Source organism: Eremomyces bilateralis, assembly GCF_010015585.1.
Source record: "Eremomyces bilateralis CBS 781.70 unplaced genomic scaffold P152scaffold_8, whole genome shotgun sequence".
Lineage (NCBI taxonomy): Eukaryota > Fungi > Ascomycota > Dothideomycetes > Eremomycetales > Eremomycetaceae > Eremomyces > Eremomyces bilateralis.
In genome coordinates this window covers 14,418-28,155 of record NW_022985074.1, presented here as the reverse complement: position 1 = coordinate 28,155, position 13,738 = coordinate 14,418, and the positions used below count along the sequence as shown (strand labels likewise).

The 13,738-nt window shown below is 52.7% G+C and overlaps 5 protein-coding genes across 5 annotated transcripts; 2 read left to right on the top strand and 3 right to left on the bottom strand.

The window, feature by feature from the left end:
* Positions 1-45: 45 nt before the first annotated feature.
* On the top strand, positions 46-1,432 carry P152DRAFT_457934 (uncharacterized protein). The gene is made up of 5 exons (XM_033679338.1): positions 46-190; positions 251-267; positions 356-558; positions 643-845; positions 921-1,432. The coding sequence occupies exons 1-5, from the start codon at positions 101-103 to the stop codon at positions 999-1,001; spliced, it is 594 nt and encodes a 197-aa protein (XP_033534371.1). The 5' UTR covers positions 46-100; the 3' UTR covers positions 1,002-1,432.
* Positions 1,125-4,318, bottom strand: P152DRAFT_324651 (uncharacterized protein). The gene is made up of 4 exons (XM_033675232.1): positions 3,711-4,318; positions 2,509-3,551; positions 1,486-2,460; positions 1,125-1,432 (listed from the first exon to the last, which is right to left on the bottom strand). The coding sequence occupies exons 1-4, from the start codon at positions 4,083-4,085 to the stop codon at positions 1,330-1,332; spliced, it is 2,496 nt and encodes an 831-aa protein (XP_033534370.1). The 5' UTR covers positions 4,086-4,318; the 3' UTR covers positions 1,125-1,329.
* Positions 4,319-4,965: 647 nt separating this feature from the next.
* Positions 4,966-6,149, bottom strand: P152DRAFT_503237 (golgi membrane protein; the record flags this gene model as incomplete). Its single annotated transcript, XM_033682345.1, has 4 exons — positions 4,966-5,488; positions 5,542-5,841; positions 5,897-6,014; positions 6,084-6,149. The coding sequence occupies 4 exons, from the start codon at positions 6,147-6,149 to the stop codon at positions 5,403-5,405; spliced, it is 570 nt and encodes a 189-aa protein (XP_033534369.1). The 3' UTR covers positions 4,966-5,402.
* Positions 6,150-6,538: 389 nt separating this feature from the next.
* On the top strand, positions 6,539-8,198 carry P152DRAFT_457932 (ClpP/crotonase). Its single transcript, XM_033679337.1, has 4 exons — positions 6,539-6,805; positions 6,863-7,000; positions 7,068-7,610; positions 7,661-8,198. Exons 1-4 carry the CDS (start codon positions 6,655-6,657, stop codon positions 7,708-7,710), a joined length of 882 nt encoding a protein of 293 aa, XP_033534368.1. The 5' UTR covers positions 6,539-6,654; the 3' UTR covers positions 7,711-8,198.
* Positions 8,199-8,394: 196 nt separating this feature from the next.
* P152DRAFT_513788 (Sodium/hydrogen exchanger) lies at positions 8,395-10,237 on the bottom strand. Its single transcript, XM_033682822.1, has 2 exons — positions 9,134-10,237; positions 8,395-9,080 (listed from the first exon to the last, which is right to left on the bottom strand). Exons 1-2 carry the CDS (start codon positions 10,202-10,204, stop codon positions 8,433-8,435), a joined length of 1,719 nt encoding a protein of 572 aa, XP_033534367.1. The 5' UTR covers positions 10,205-10,237; the 3' UTR covers positions 8,395-8,432.
* Positions 10,238-13,738: the final 3,501 nt, after the last annotated feature.

The window sequence follows — 13,738 nt, the reverse complement described above, 5'->3', positions numbered from 1 at the left end:
GGCTCAAGCTGCAACCCGTTCTTGAACCTTGATATCTTCCATTCACTCCGGACGATTCCTTTCCACTCCATCTCAATTGGCCTTGGGGGAAGCGGTAATCATGGCGGACGACGAATATGAGCCCTCCAATGTGGCTCCCATGCAGACCGGCAAGGTCATCCCACCTCAGCGATCCGTGACGGCCTATCCAGTAAGTGATGCTTCCGCTTCTATTACGGCACGGAGATGATTGCTAACCGATCTTCTACAGCCCATTGACCTCGATCCGTACGTCTGATGTCCTTATCCCATTGACAAATCCCCCTTCAACCGACAACATGCTACGGACGCCTCCCTGGTACTAACGCTCCCTCAGCCACTTCACCCGAGTCGTCAAGTACGCTCGCCCATCCGACTGGGCCGAATTCGCCATCCTCCCCTGGACCGGTGTCGGATTCTTCCACTGGTGGCACGGCCGCTATGGCAGCGACACCAAGATGGCATATAAAGCGTGCCAACGGGTTAACTTCTCGGTCGGGTTGATGACCGCATTTTGCGTGCTCTACGTCCGCTCATCCTGTGAGTCCGCCCATCCTCCCATGGATTCCTCAAATTCGAATGTACGGGATAGGAAGATGGATGCTAATGATTGTTGCCAACCAGACCGATTTATGGGCTTCCGTGAGAACGCCCGCGAGACGGAAATGGACATGCGGGAGATGACCGATCGCGTCAAGAAGGGTCTGCCGCTGTACGGCGAGTCTCGGCTCTCGGAGTACATGCAGGGCGTGGCGGCGAGGAACTCACGGAACTCGCAAGTGCTGCTGCACGTCCTTCCTATGTTCAACATCGTCAATCACAACATGGTAAGCCTTCTGTTTAGTCCGGCATGGGGTGGTATGCTTTCATTAAGGGTAGATCAGCTGACTTGCATTTATTAGCATGGTGTGGACACGGCGAAGTACTACCGGAACGCGGAACGGGAGTTGGAGGCGGAGGGGAAGAAGGCGGCGGGGAGCTAGATCCACGAGTAGAGCAATGTTGGGCGGATCAGAGTCTCGATGTGAGACGAGCTTGTTCGAATAGATCAAGTGCATGAAGCTATCTCGGAGTAAAAGCAGCTGTCTGGCGCAGAAGGTGCCGTCATTCTTTGCTATCAAAGTCCAACGACGCGGAAACCTGGTCTATTGATTTGTGGGGTATTTGACGGACGACGAAAGAGATAGATCAACTGGTATACAACGCCGCGAACCACTGTAGCTAAAACTGTTCAATGGGAACCTTTTCAATTATATCGTCGCGTTGGATGCACCCCGATTCCAAACGCCGGTACCCCCTCAATATGCCAACTTAGAGTTCAAGCGGCGTCACAGGGCTGGAGGTCTTTCGTAGGCGGTGGCCCTCTATCTCGCCGACCTTTGTGCAGATCCACGTCGACGCATACATATTCACCCTAGATGTAGTCAGTACCAACCCATCCACCGAAATCCTCTAACAAAAACTCACCGATCCATACACGATCCCGGCACCCGCACCGCCACCCGCTTCGGTGCAAACCCATTCTCCTCAAACCGCTGAATATACCACGGATTACACCCCGCGCTCCTTAAAAATACCCGCCCGCCCATCTTCAACGCGCGATTCAGCCGCTCGATCTGCGTCGTGGCTTCCCGCCCATCCGTATCGAACCAATCCATACTATCCATCACCACCGCAATCGACAGCGTCCCCGGCGTCATGCGCGAGATCACCTCGTTGATCTCGTCCGTATGGATGCGCAGCCCGTCGAACGCACCGGGCCGGGAGAGCTGCACGTGCGCTGACGGACTGAGATACTCGGGATGCGAGCGCCGGGAATATCGTCCCTGAAGACACATCAAGTAGTAGTGGTTGTCGTCGCTCAGCAGCGTGTTCTCGACGACCGGATCCAGGGTGTTCTCGACGTACGCCCAGATGGCGCGGCCGGTGTTGTTCGCGCGCGCGGTGGGGATATCGCGCGAGGCGTCCTGCGCGTCGCCTTGGCGGATGTAGTCGTGCTCGATGAGGGCGCGCTGGTTGGGGGGAACGCCGAGGGCTTTCCAGAGCCATTTCTCGTTGCTGACGATCGCCCAGCAGAGGAGGCGGCTGAGCAACACGCGGCGGATGCTGCGGTGCCAGACCTCCTTCTGCTCGTTCAGCGTGCCGGCGGTGCAGAGGCGGTCGACTTCCGTGCGCATGCCGAGGACTTTGAAGAGGTGACGGAGTAGGACGATGGCGTGGCGGGAACCGCCGGTACTGTAGAGGCCGGTCTTGCCGAAGGTATCGGGGCCGCGATGGAGCCAGAATTGGAAGGCTGCGCTGCTCATGTGAGGGGAGAGCTTTTCGATGAGGAGCTGCTGGAAGTTCTCGTGGCGGCCTTCACCGAAGACTTTCCAGAAGTCAGCATACCCAAGCGCCTGGAATGCGGCTGCTTTCAGTTCCAAGAGATGGTTTTGTGAGGGGCTAGATATCGTTAGAGGGGGGGGTTGAGATGGAACGCCTCGAACTTACTTGAGATCCACAGCATGCACGCGTTTTGAGCCTTGCAAAAGGTATGAGAGAATATTGTCGCCAGCACTGCTGAGGGCCAAAATGACGTCGTCTGGTTGGATTTTCAGGAGTCGAGCATCCACGCGGCTGTCTTCCCACGTAAATGCATAGATGTAGTCATTGTTGAATTGCGTGTGCTTCGGAAGCCGGTCATCGTAGTATATCCTCCAGTGATGGTTCTGATACCAGCTTGAAGGGAGCGGCAGACTCGCCGCAAGATTGACGACTGCAGACATGAACGCCTTCGATCGGTTATCGAAGTAGTTGGTTCTTTGGTACTGCGTTTTCACTTGTAAGTCTAGTGCTGAGAGGAACGGTGACTCCGTTGCGGCGGCATCTAGTTCAGCGATTCGGTTTTCAGTCAGGGCACTCTCCTTCGCACAGCCGATCCAGACGTAGTACGGGATCCGCACGCCAAAGAAGTGGTTTCGGCCATTGGTACTCAGCACTGTCCCAAACTTATACTCGAGATAGTCCCGCCTCGCAGGCTCGAGGTTCACCCGGTCGATCTCAAACCACGTGCGCCAAAAGGTACGGGATATCCAAGTACAATGTCGATCGACAAAGCCGCCGGTGTAGTTCCGATTCTGATAGTCGTGTCGGCTTTGGACATAGAAATCGCAGACGCCAAAGATCCCTGTAGGTGACAGGAGGTTTGCGAGGCTATCGATCACCGAATAGTACTCTGGAATCATCGACAACGCATAGCTCATCGTCACCAGATCTGCGCCGACCAGAGCAGGGGGCTGATCGGGCTCATACGGCGCTCCTGATATCTCCGACGCCGCTTTCTCGACGTCGGGTGTCTCGTGGTCCTGGAGTCGGAATTTCCGCGCATCCTGGCAGATGACCTTGACATTCGCCCAGCCCAGCCGCTCGAAACGGGCGCGGGCGACTTCGCACAGCGACGGGGAGAAATCGACGAGGTAGACGGCGTGGAAGAATGTCTGAACGTCAAGAAAGCGACCCATCTCCTCGATGTTCCAGCCCGTGCCGCCTCCGATCTGCAACGACGGTCATTATTGGTCAATTGGGACGGCCTTGCATAGCGCGCGGGGTTGTCTTAGTCAAGCTGCATGGGAATAACGAGCTGGGGGGGGAAGCAAACATAATTCGTTTAACATCATGCATATGCGGTGGATTGAAAGCGTGGGGAAACTCACATCCACCCAGATGATCTTATTCAACAGCGCTCCTGATTCTTTCCTATGCGCCATCTGCGCCGCGACGAGCCCCAACATATCTTCCCGACCCCGCAGCAGCTTCTCCCGCGTCGCATCATACGCGGACGCCTGGGCACGGTAGAAGCTCTCGAGGGCATCCTGCTGGTTTCCCGTGTCTCCGCTATGCGGTTTGAGGAAGCAGCCGTACGCGAACTTGCCGTAGGCGTACGCGGACTCTTTGAGGTCCGCGTACTTAAAATGGGAGGAGAAGGCAGCGACTAAGATGCCGGAGAGGAAGACGGTGAGGGAGGCGAGGACAATGAGGACTTGGAGCATGGGGTCCCGTGTGAGCGGGCTAAGCAGTGCGTCGAACATGGTGGGGTTTTGGGGGTCGTTCAGAGAACGACTACACGCATACACCAAGGTGGATAGGAGGGGAGGAGGTGAAGGGCCGGAGGGATAGCGGTGATAAAGGGCGACTGGATAGAAATAGGCATCTTTGCCAGGCGGGGAGTCGCAAGTGCCACCGACAGCGGAGGGCAGCTACCTTCTGATATATTCACGATCATCCCAGACCCTACACTTATCGACCGTGTTAATGCAATCTGCATCCACAATCACCCAGGGCGGTGGGAGAACACGCGGGATGAGCATCGTTTGCCGCATCCCCTGGCATCTTCTCCATTGCAATCATCATTACTATGGAGAGATGCTAGTAATGATGGGAATGGTAGACAGGTAGCTGAGGGGGAGTGACCAATCATTGAGACAGATCCGGTCACACAGCGGTATTATATTAAAGCGGACTTGGAATCGAGGACGATAAAATCCAGCCATTGAATATGGGTGTGAACATGGGCAATGTAGGAAGTGAATGGAGGGGGTCAAGGCTGCCCCGCGTCAACAGTGAGGTCAGTGATGTTAAGCCTATCGCAACAGGCTATGACAGCATGCCGATCGGGTGTTGGCTGATATGCGGTTTTCTCAAGGGATGTGGAACGAACGGAACGGTTGACGATAACCCAAATCAACTCTTTTCACGAAATCCCGCAGTTAAGCTCAGGGGCAGGGTCCACGAAACGGACCAATCGAAGGGCGAGAATCAACACGCCTTGACGGGAGGGAATTGTGGTCGTTGAGAATCGGTGGAGGGGTCTAAATGTTCAATTGATCTTCGTCTAACATCTCAATGCGTGTTTCATATGTGATTGGATTTTGTGGTTTATCGGCTTTGAGGGCTGCTGATCGATGGATGGTGCATCACTGAACGGCAAAATCAACGACCTCTTGCATGCAGCAGTCCAAACTCCTACTTCGTCAACCCCACATTCCCACGCCGTTACTAAGTTGTCCATCGCCACACTGCCAACTGCTAGAACGAGGAAATCGGTAGACACACACCCATCCCGGTATCGGATCTATCCTGGAATAACCTGATCACATGTATTATATTCGACTGGATCCTTATGGTACATGTCCCCCCACCCGCAGCAGCCGCTACGGAAATCGATGACCCCCGATACTCATTACCTTTTGATATTGGAATCCAAGCCCGTACGCCATTGCTGATCGACACATGTCGGCCAGGACGACTCGCCATGATCCCTTTGCGTTTCGAATGCTCGTTATATTACCCAAGTTCAAAAGCTCCGCTGAATGTAAAGGCCGTCGTCAATGATCGACCGCATCCGTTCATCTCGAGCTACCCGCATATCGTGTCTTGCCCACGGTGAACGGGACGTATCGGTACTTGATCATATGTTGGATTTGCTTCCGCACTGTGGGCATGTCAGTATCGCGATTGCGGAAGCAGAGGGTCGGGAGAACCTACTCGTCAATATGAAGAGAATAAACCAGTACATCACCAAGACGGGCCAGAACACCGGTAGGTCAAACATCTCGAACCAGCTGCAGATGAATCCAATCGCGATGGCCCGCGTCGCGGAGTACCAGAACTTGAACTCCGGCAACCGCCGCACGAACGGCTTGAATTCCTGCGTCTCCTTGGTCGGCAATGCGCCCGCGGAGCCGTCCTCCATATCCTCATCCTGCTCTAGTGACGGGTCGAATTTAGGGGATAGGAAGGCGAGGAATAGGTTGAGAAGGTAGATGCCCAATGAATACGCCACTGCTCCCGTTAGCTCCTGTCCCGAGGATTCCATATGACATTCGTGATCGCAGCATACCGATATACCATCCTTGGGCCAGGAATATCCGCAGTGCGAAGAAGAAGAACAAGGCTCCCGTGCCAATCCATCGATATGAGATAAAAGGGGTCGCTCGGTCAAGGTACGATTGGAATAGCTAATTGGAAAGATGTTAGCGGTTATCCTTCACATGCAACACCTATCCCTCGGACGCATCGCCACGTACTTTTCCGTATTTCGTCGTTTGCGCCGACACGGCCGCCATAGGGGTATCCGGCTCTGGAGAGTCCATCGTGCGCCACTCCCAACGTCTGAGAACGCCCAAGAGTTCCGCGTCCGCGATTCGGGTGGGGACTGGGGAATCGGTTTCGCGAGGGGAGAATATAGGGTCGGTGGTATGGGGAAGTTTAATATGTCGCGTGGCGTGTATTAACGATTCGGTGGTGACGAAGGCAACTTTGTCGACAGATCATCAAACAAAAGTTGTGGAATGGGAATCGAGGCGCAGTGGTCCGCTGTAAGGCTCCGCTTCCCATAATTCGGACATGGCGGAGATTTGCTCCCGGCGGAACGGAGCGGAATGTGCAGAGATATTATTGCCAAGAAACAAATGCGGGATATCACGTGCATACATGGTAGCTTCGGCTTACAACCGGGTAACAGGTTCCAACCTGACGGCATATCAGGGCCATAGTGGGAGTTGGTCCTGTAGCTTCAGATATTGGCAAACATTTATTCGTCACGATCATATACGGCTTAATTGACTAAAATATTCCCATCAGAATCCGCTGATCAAAATGAATTCATTCCGAGTCTTACAAGTAGCAAGGCCAATGGCCTCAAAATTCGTGGCTCCCGCATTACCACGTCTGGTCCGAATGTACTCTACAGAGCTTCCAAGCTATCAATTCGTACAGGTATCGACGCCGAAGAAGGGTGTTGGTCTAAGTATGATATAGTCTTGCACATCCATTCGAATATATGTCTAATATGGCCCTCTTCTAGTTACCCTCAACCGCCCTAGAGCCCTTAACGCCCTCAACACCCCCCTCTTCCTCGAGCTCAACGATGCCCTCCGCCGCCTCGACTCCGACAAGTCCATCGGCGCCCTCGTCCTCACCGGCTCCCACAAAGCATTCGCAGGTACCATCCCCCTCCTGCCTCCCAACCCCTCTCCATCCCCCCTCATTCTAACTAACCAACCCCCCAGCCGGCGCCGACATCAAAGAAATGAAAGACCTCACCTTCTCCACCGCCTATGCCACCGACTTCATCGAACTCTGGTCCACCATGTCCCACGCCATCAAGAAACCCGTCATCGCCGCCGTCAACGGCTACGCCCTCGGTGGCGGCTGTGAGCTCGCCATGATGGCCGACATCCTCTACTGTAGCGCCTCCGCCACCTTCGGCCAGCCGGAGATCAAGCTCGGCGTGATCCCCGGCGCCGGCGGCTCCCAGCGCCTGACCAAGACCATCGGCAAGGCGCGCGCCATGCACTACGTGCTGACGGGGGACACGTGGAGCGGGGTGGAGGCGGAGCGGTGGGGGCTGGCGGCGAAGGTGTTTGAAGGCCCGGAGGAGTGCGTGGAGGGGGCGTTGGGCGCGGCGGAGAAGATCGCGGGGTATAGTCAGATTGCGGTGAAGGCGGGGAAGGAGGTGGTGAATAAGAGTCAGGATTTGGGGATTCGGGAGGGCGTGGAGTTCGAGCGAAGAGTGTTCCACGGGTTGTTTGGCAGCCAGGATCAGAAGATTGGTATGTTGGATCGCAGATATTTGTGTGAGATTAGGCACTGACTGTTGCAGGAATGACGGCGTTTTCGGAGAAGAAGAAGCCGGAGTGGACTAACGCATAGATGTTCGATTGAATGAATCGATGTAATGCCCTGAAACGGCTCGCGAAACTTGGGCCCTTGGATTGTGATTCATGTTTGTCTCTTGTACATCAGGCCTGTCTGTGCATAGCATCAGTGTATAAACTCTGTTTCCAAAGCCAGCCTCCACCTCGAGCATCCTAATACCAAGCAGTTTAACATCACGAGTGCCAATAGCTATCCAGGCGAGTGTCCCTCATGAATTAGACGTCCGACGGGACTTCCTCTCCTTGGTTGCCTCCGTCGCGGTACTGTCGCCGAACTTCGCAGGATAGCAGCCGTATTCCATCGGTATTAGCATTACTGCCAGCCGCTCAGCCGTTACGTGACTCGCTTTTCCGAAGGTTGAGGCGAATTGGCCATAACATCGCAGAGTTTCGGGGAAGCCATCAAGGCGCTCTCTCCTGCGTTCTCACCTCCCACGTGTGCAAAAAAGAGCGATAGACGAAAAGATAATTATGATGCCTTGATTGAGTAAGGAAGGCAGTTGGGGGGAAAGAAAAAATGATAAAAAATATTGATAACTGAGGGGGACGAACCCCTAACACTCAGGCGACACCGACACCGTGGGGCGCGTATCTCATTAAGTCACCACTGGCTTTTGGCCCATGCAAACGATGCCCTACTACCACAGTCACCATTATAGAATGAAATTGGTTTTAATAACCTCAACCTATAAGTAAATACTCATCCCCTTGTGAATCTCAATCCACTCCCCACGAACCTAACACATTCCTCCTCCCAGGCTCAGCGGCTCGTTTCAGTCGTTTGAGACGCCGTACAATGAGCCCAACGGCGATGGGGCCGATAAATGTACACAGCAATATGGCCCACGTCACTATGACAAATATATCACTGCTGGATTCTGTACTTTGGCCACTGGCTTCAGTCCCCCTTTTTCGCCAGATGCCTTGACTCTCCGCGACCGAGGAGATCAGGAATCCGATTTCCCCGCGGGAAACCATCGCACATCCGAGAATGGCTCCAGGATAGAGGGATACAGGGGCTTCATGCGGCGTGGATGGCTGATTGGGTTCTGATTCTGACTCTACCCCTTCAATCGGAGTCGGACTTCCCCTACTCTGGGCCGCACTCTCGCTCTTCTCCTGCGGCCTCGGGGTTTCCTTTTCCTCAGGGGACTTCCGTCGTAGCAACTTCATCGCGAGACGTCTCCGAAAGCGAGTAAATAGCGGAGTGCCACTGATACTCGTCCCGGAAAGACGCAGCAATCGGACAAGCCAGGTGCCACACACTAGCTTTCCGACGATCATAAGAAGAGTATAAACAACTCCACGCCAAAGTACCGCGCCTTGGAAAAGATCGGATATGGGAATGGAGAAGCCAATGCTGGCCTACGACATTTGTCAGGTTCTTGGGTCGGCAAGGTCGGGCTGGAATCACTTACGAAGAAGAACGGGCGCAGCAACCTTGCTACCGGTTGGGAAAGGTATGATTGATAGGTACTCATACCGGAGAGTCCATTCAGATCTATACCCGCATCCGCACTGCTGACGGGAATCCCTGACGTAGCTACATCTTTTCCTGCCATCCCTTCGGCCCGTCCACCAACCGCATTACCCCCCGTTATATTACCGACTACCGGCTCCGAAACTGCTCCGCTAGTTGTCGGAGCCATAGCCGGTTCGCTATCCCACCAGTTCACTATAGCCCCTGAGAGATAGGCCGCGAAGAGAACCGAGGTTCCACTGTAACTCGCCGCGGCAACGAGTCCGAATAGGAAAATGGAATGGAGTACAAACCGCGCTCTCCGATAGGCGAAAATGGCTCGCACTTTATACGCAAAGGTTTTACCGTGAAGAGCACGTCGTACAGGCCGCACAACATACCGGCAGAGCAACGGCACCACAATCGCGAACCCGAGGGATACAACAATGGGACGAACAACGGTAACGGGGTCCACCATGTTGGAAGACGACCCGAAGTTTGATATCACCTGAACCATTACAAGCCCGACAACATCGTCCATCATGGCCGCAGTGCTGAGGACCGAACCGAGCCGCGTGTTGGTCAGTCCACTGGTGCTGAGTACGGTGAAGGTCGTTCCCAGGCTTGTCGAACACAGGGCTGCACCCGCGGCGAAGGCTTGAAGGGGGGACGCATCGAGTAACGGCTGGAGAACGAATGATAAGCCAATGGGAACGACAATACCTGTCACGGCAACTCCGATGGAAAGGCCGATGTTCGCTTTAAGTGACGTCAATGGGACGGAGAGACCGCCTTCGTAGACTAGTAGAATCAAGCCTATATAACCAAGTTGAACGATTATCTCCTGTGCTTGATAGGAGAGAAGATTTCCGCCTGGGGCTCCGAAGGCGATCCCGAGTAGGACTTGTCCTAGGAGGCCGCAGTAGAGCGCATGGTTCAATAGATAATCAATGATATTCAGAAGCAGAAGAAAGGACGATTGGGTGAGGAGCGTAATTATGTCAGGTTCATGATATGGAAGAGATGACATGGTTTTGAGAGCTGGTTGGATATTTGTCCTGAAATAAAATGGAAGAGGTTGCGTCAGTTGAGATACCATGAAGAGTTGATCTGGTACGCCATTAGTCAGCAAACCGATCCGCTACGCTGCTCGTATTCCTCCGACTTGACGACGAGTTATTATGTAGTATGGGAACCAGCAGAGAAGGGAGCGTATCCAATTATATTTTTCTATGTACCACCGAAAAGACTGACTTTTGGACTAAACGGCACTGACAAGATGAAAGCCAGTCTACCAAGGGACGGCCCAAGGAAAGTCATTGCGACTAAAAACTGATGATGTGATTATGAAGATGTGAAGACCCCTAATCTGACTTCTGCCTGGTTCGACTTGCGAAAGCGAAGACTTTCGTGATGGTTGAGTGTTGTGTATAATGCGATAATCGGAGATTCTTGTAAGAGAGAAGGAAGAGAAATGAAATGGTCTGAGGGAATGAGGAAGTAGAAAGATCGAAAAGATGAGTACAAATTGAAACCAGCCCTGCGATCACTTCACTATTGTCTATTATCTTCTCAGTTCTATATTTTCACTTCTCCTATCTGGTTACTTCGCCTAGGACTTCAGTCCTGCCACCTTTTCCTTCCTGCTTCCTAATTCCCTTATCTTGATAACCGCTCAGCAATTGCAATGCTCCCACGTTGGTGCTTATTCCAACTTTCTACCTCTCAGTGGACTTAATTCGGCTTTTCGGAGCAGCAGTGTTAATTCAGGGCGCCGCTCATGGCACCGGCGCCTCTCCTATCTTAAACTGACTTCACTCAGTCAGCAATATGCATAGCGGTAGACATCCGTTCTGTTTATTGCTTCCCGGGAAAGAAAAAGGGGGTCTAGGATGCGTGCTTCGATATATCGGGTTGTTTACAGTCGACGGACTCGGACCTCTAGCTGGAATTAGCAGTTGCAACTCTATCTATTTTCTTATTTCCCCGTGAGCAGGAAAGGTCCGTAAAAGAGGGACTCCCAAACGGATGTGCTCGAGACAGCGGCATTGTAACAGAGCAAAATTATGCAAAGAGAAGGCAAGGAAAGGGTTAGATAGGACGAAAGTGACCAATAAAAGGGGGCAGTGAGGTGAGTCAACTGGTCGCCTTGCTAGAATGGTCTGATATTGAGACCATTGGGGAATTATGGGCCTAGAGTGGAGTCTCAGTCGTCCCTCTCTTTTTGAAACTCGAACTAATTATATTTTCTGAGATATCTGATCCTTAGAAACTATATGTATCCGCAACTAGATTGAGTCGTATTTGCCAAGGGAATGGTTACTGAGAGCAACTTCAGTCGTTAAAAATGGGACGGTAAAACGCCCATTCTTCTGGTGAATCAAGGTATCATATACGACTGGAGGCCTTCCTCGCAACTATACTGGTATTGAACAGACAAGCTTAAAGAATGCGAGAGTAGACGGACTACACGTACCAAAGTATTCAAATCTGCGAACGACAATGACCTTAAGCGCCACAAGCACGTTCTCGCTACTGACGCCTCTCCCAACGACTGTCCGCGGTCGTAACCACGCATTCTTTGCCAATGCTGGGCCTCGAAGGATCCATCTCTTGTCGACGCACTTGGCAAAACCAAGAACTCTTGGTCCGCCCGTAGGTTCGGATAAAACCTATGCTTGCAGTGAGGCTGTGTAAATCGGGTCGCACAGAAACGGAACGACGGGCTTCGTCCCCGAGGCGCTTGGAGGGAAAATCAGCGGCGGTTTCCCATATTTGAAACCAGAGAAATATACGGGGCGGAGAGCAGAGTGTCTCCGGCAGAGAGCGCATGTCGATGAAATGAGAGTTGCTGATAATGGAGCAATTATATGGTAAGGTAACATGACGTGGAATTTCTGACATCTTGATTGGAATATGAACCTAGAACGGCTTTTAGCCCGTGATGCGCGCGAAACTGGATCCGAACGGGAATATCATGTTGATGCATGCACGGCCGGACTTGTTGAGGAGCAACTAACCCGACGTTCGCGATCAGATCAGCGCAGTCAAGCGGTGCTCCTGTACGATGATCATGACCGCATGCCATGAAACGGGATGGTGTGAATAACGAACAAGTGCTCCTCTCGACCAGGGAGTACTCCAATATATCAGAGAACGGGGGCCGATGATTTGCCAGGTTTTACCTCTTGCTGAGTTGTCAGCGAGCAGACCCCGATGTTGATGATGATATTTCTGCGGTATTCGAATGGAGCAGCTGAACGGAGCACACCTATCGACTTCGCCTTCCTGTCACGGGGATATCCCATAATCGGTTTGCTCTCCCAAGCCCGAAGTTTAGCTGTGGTGGATATATTGTATCCAGAATTCCAGGTTGTTGCCGAGTCAAATACTCCGCGGATACATGCATATATGTAAGTGCCGAGCGGATGTGGGGAGGGCGCGCTCATTTCTGAACAGCTGCATTGTTCAAATAGGAATATCAACAAGCCGATCGACAGTGGGAAATCGTATGGATATTACCAGTAGATGGACGGAGGCCCCATTTTCCTGAAGGCCCCCGTAGGAACCCAGTACCCGATAGAGCCTTATCACCATCTCCACAACGTACGCCGAGAGAATGTGTTGTGCTATTGTCTCCGTGACACTGTCGATGTCATCTAAAGACAGCTGCTGTCCCTTTCGTCGCTATAGAATGTCGTGGTTCGCTTTTGTAGCAGCGACCTTGGGAGACGATATGACGTGCTCTACTAATGTACTGTGATTGCCCGGTATAAGTACAATGCATCTATTCCAATCATGGTTTGTCAAGGCGAGACGAAGCAATCTCGAGGTTTCGGATGTCCCAACCTGGGACTGGAGCGGATTGATCGGAACGGGAGCGGGATCGACCAATCCGATGGACTGGCATCTGCCATGGATGTGTGCTGGGGGCTTGTAATCAAGCACATGGCGAAGCTTCCAGGAGTGGCGATGCATGACGAGGAGGAAAATTCTCGCGGTTGGTCATGCAACGCTTCAGCCCGTCATTTTTGTAGTTGATCGGATGAAAGCAGGACTTGATGGAGGGACTGCTTGAAGCCGGGAATAGAGCCAATCATGATGGTCAATATATCTCAACCGCGTCGTGTATCTAGCATCGCTCCTATTGGGCTGTCGTCTGTCGACCACGAGACTATGGATAGAGAATGATTCAATTTGTGGAAACTTCTCGTTCTCTAATCCATGGATTAAGATTTTATGACTGCGGGGCAACTGGGCTGACCTCACGCTGGAGTCGGGTCTGCTTTGCTCTGCTTTGTTTAAACTGGGGTTCTTAATTGTTCTAGCTGAGAAAAGTTAAGGCGTCCTAGGATATACGTGTACACTTTTGGTGTCATACGTAACATCGCGGATCCCGAGGAAGCGATTCTGGATTTTCCGTTGCCGAGAAGCAGGAATGAAAGAGTCCGTATTCCGCATAGGTGTCACATTGGGTCGACGCGCCACGCGATAGGCATAAGCAACGGGAATGGGTCGTCCGATCGTCTCTCGGACGGTGAGGCACCTAACCTGATGTTCCTTA

Coding starts and splice junctions, on each gene's coding strand:
- P152DRAFT_457934 (XM_033679338.1), top strand. CDS start 101: ATGGCGGACGACGAATATGAGCCCTCCAATGTGGCTCCCATGCAGACC. Junction 559..642: donor GCTCTACGTCCGCTCATCCT/GTGAGTCCGCCC, acceptor GTTGCCAACCAG/ACCGATTTATGGGCTTCCGT. Junction 846..920: donor ACATCGTCAATCACAACATG/GTAAGCCTTCTG, acceptor TGCATTTATTAG/CATGGTGTGGACACGGCGAA.
- P152DRAFT_324651 (XM_033675232.1), bottom strand. CDS start 4,085: ATGTTCGACGCACTGCTTAGCCCGCTCACACGGGACCCCATGCTCCAA. Junction 3,552..3,710: donor ATAAGATCATCTGGGTGGAT/GTGAGTTTCCCC, acceptor CCGTCGTTGCAG/ATCGGAGGCGGCACGGGCTG. Junction 2,461..2,508: donor GTGCATGCTGTGGATCTCAA/GTAAGTTCGAGG, acceptor AACGATATCTAG/CCCCTCACAAAACCATCTCT.
- P152DRAFT_457932 (XM_033679337.1), top strand. CDS start 6,655: ATGAATTCATTCCGAGTCTTACAAGTAGCAAGGCCAATGGCCTCAAAA. Junction 6,806..6,862: donor GAAGAAGGGTGTTGGTCTAA/GTATGATATAGT, acceptor GCCCTCTTCTAG/TTACCCTCAACCGCCCTAGA. Junction 7,001..7,067: donor CTCCCACAAAGCATTCGCAG/GTACCATCCCCC, acceptor CCAACCCCCCAG/CCGGCGCCGACATCAAAGAA.
- P152DRAFT_513788 (XM_033682822.1), bottom strand. CDS start 10,204: ATGTCATCTCTTCCATATCATGAACCTGACATAATTACGCTCCTCACC. Junction 9,081..9,133: donor TGCTGCGCCCGTTCTTCTTC/GTAAGTGATTCC, acceptor CAAATGTCGTAG/GCCAGCATTGGCTTCTCCAT.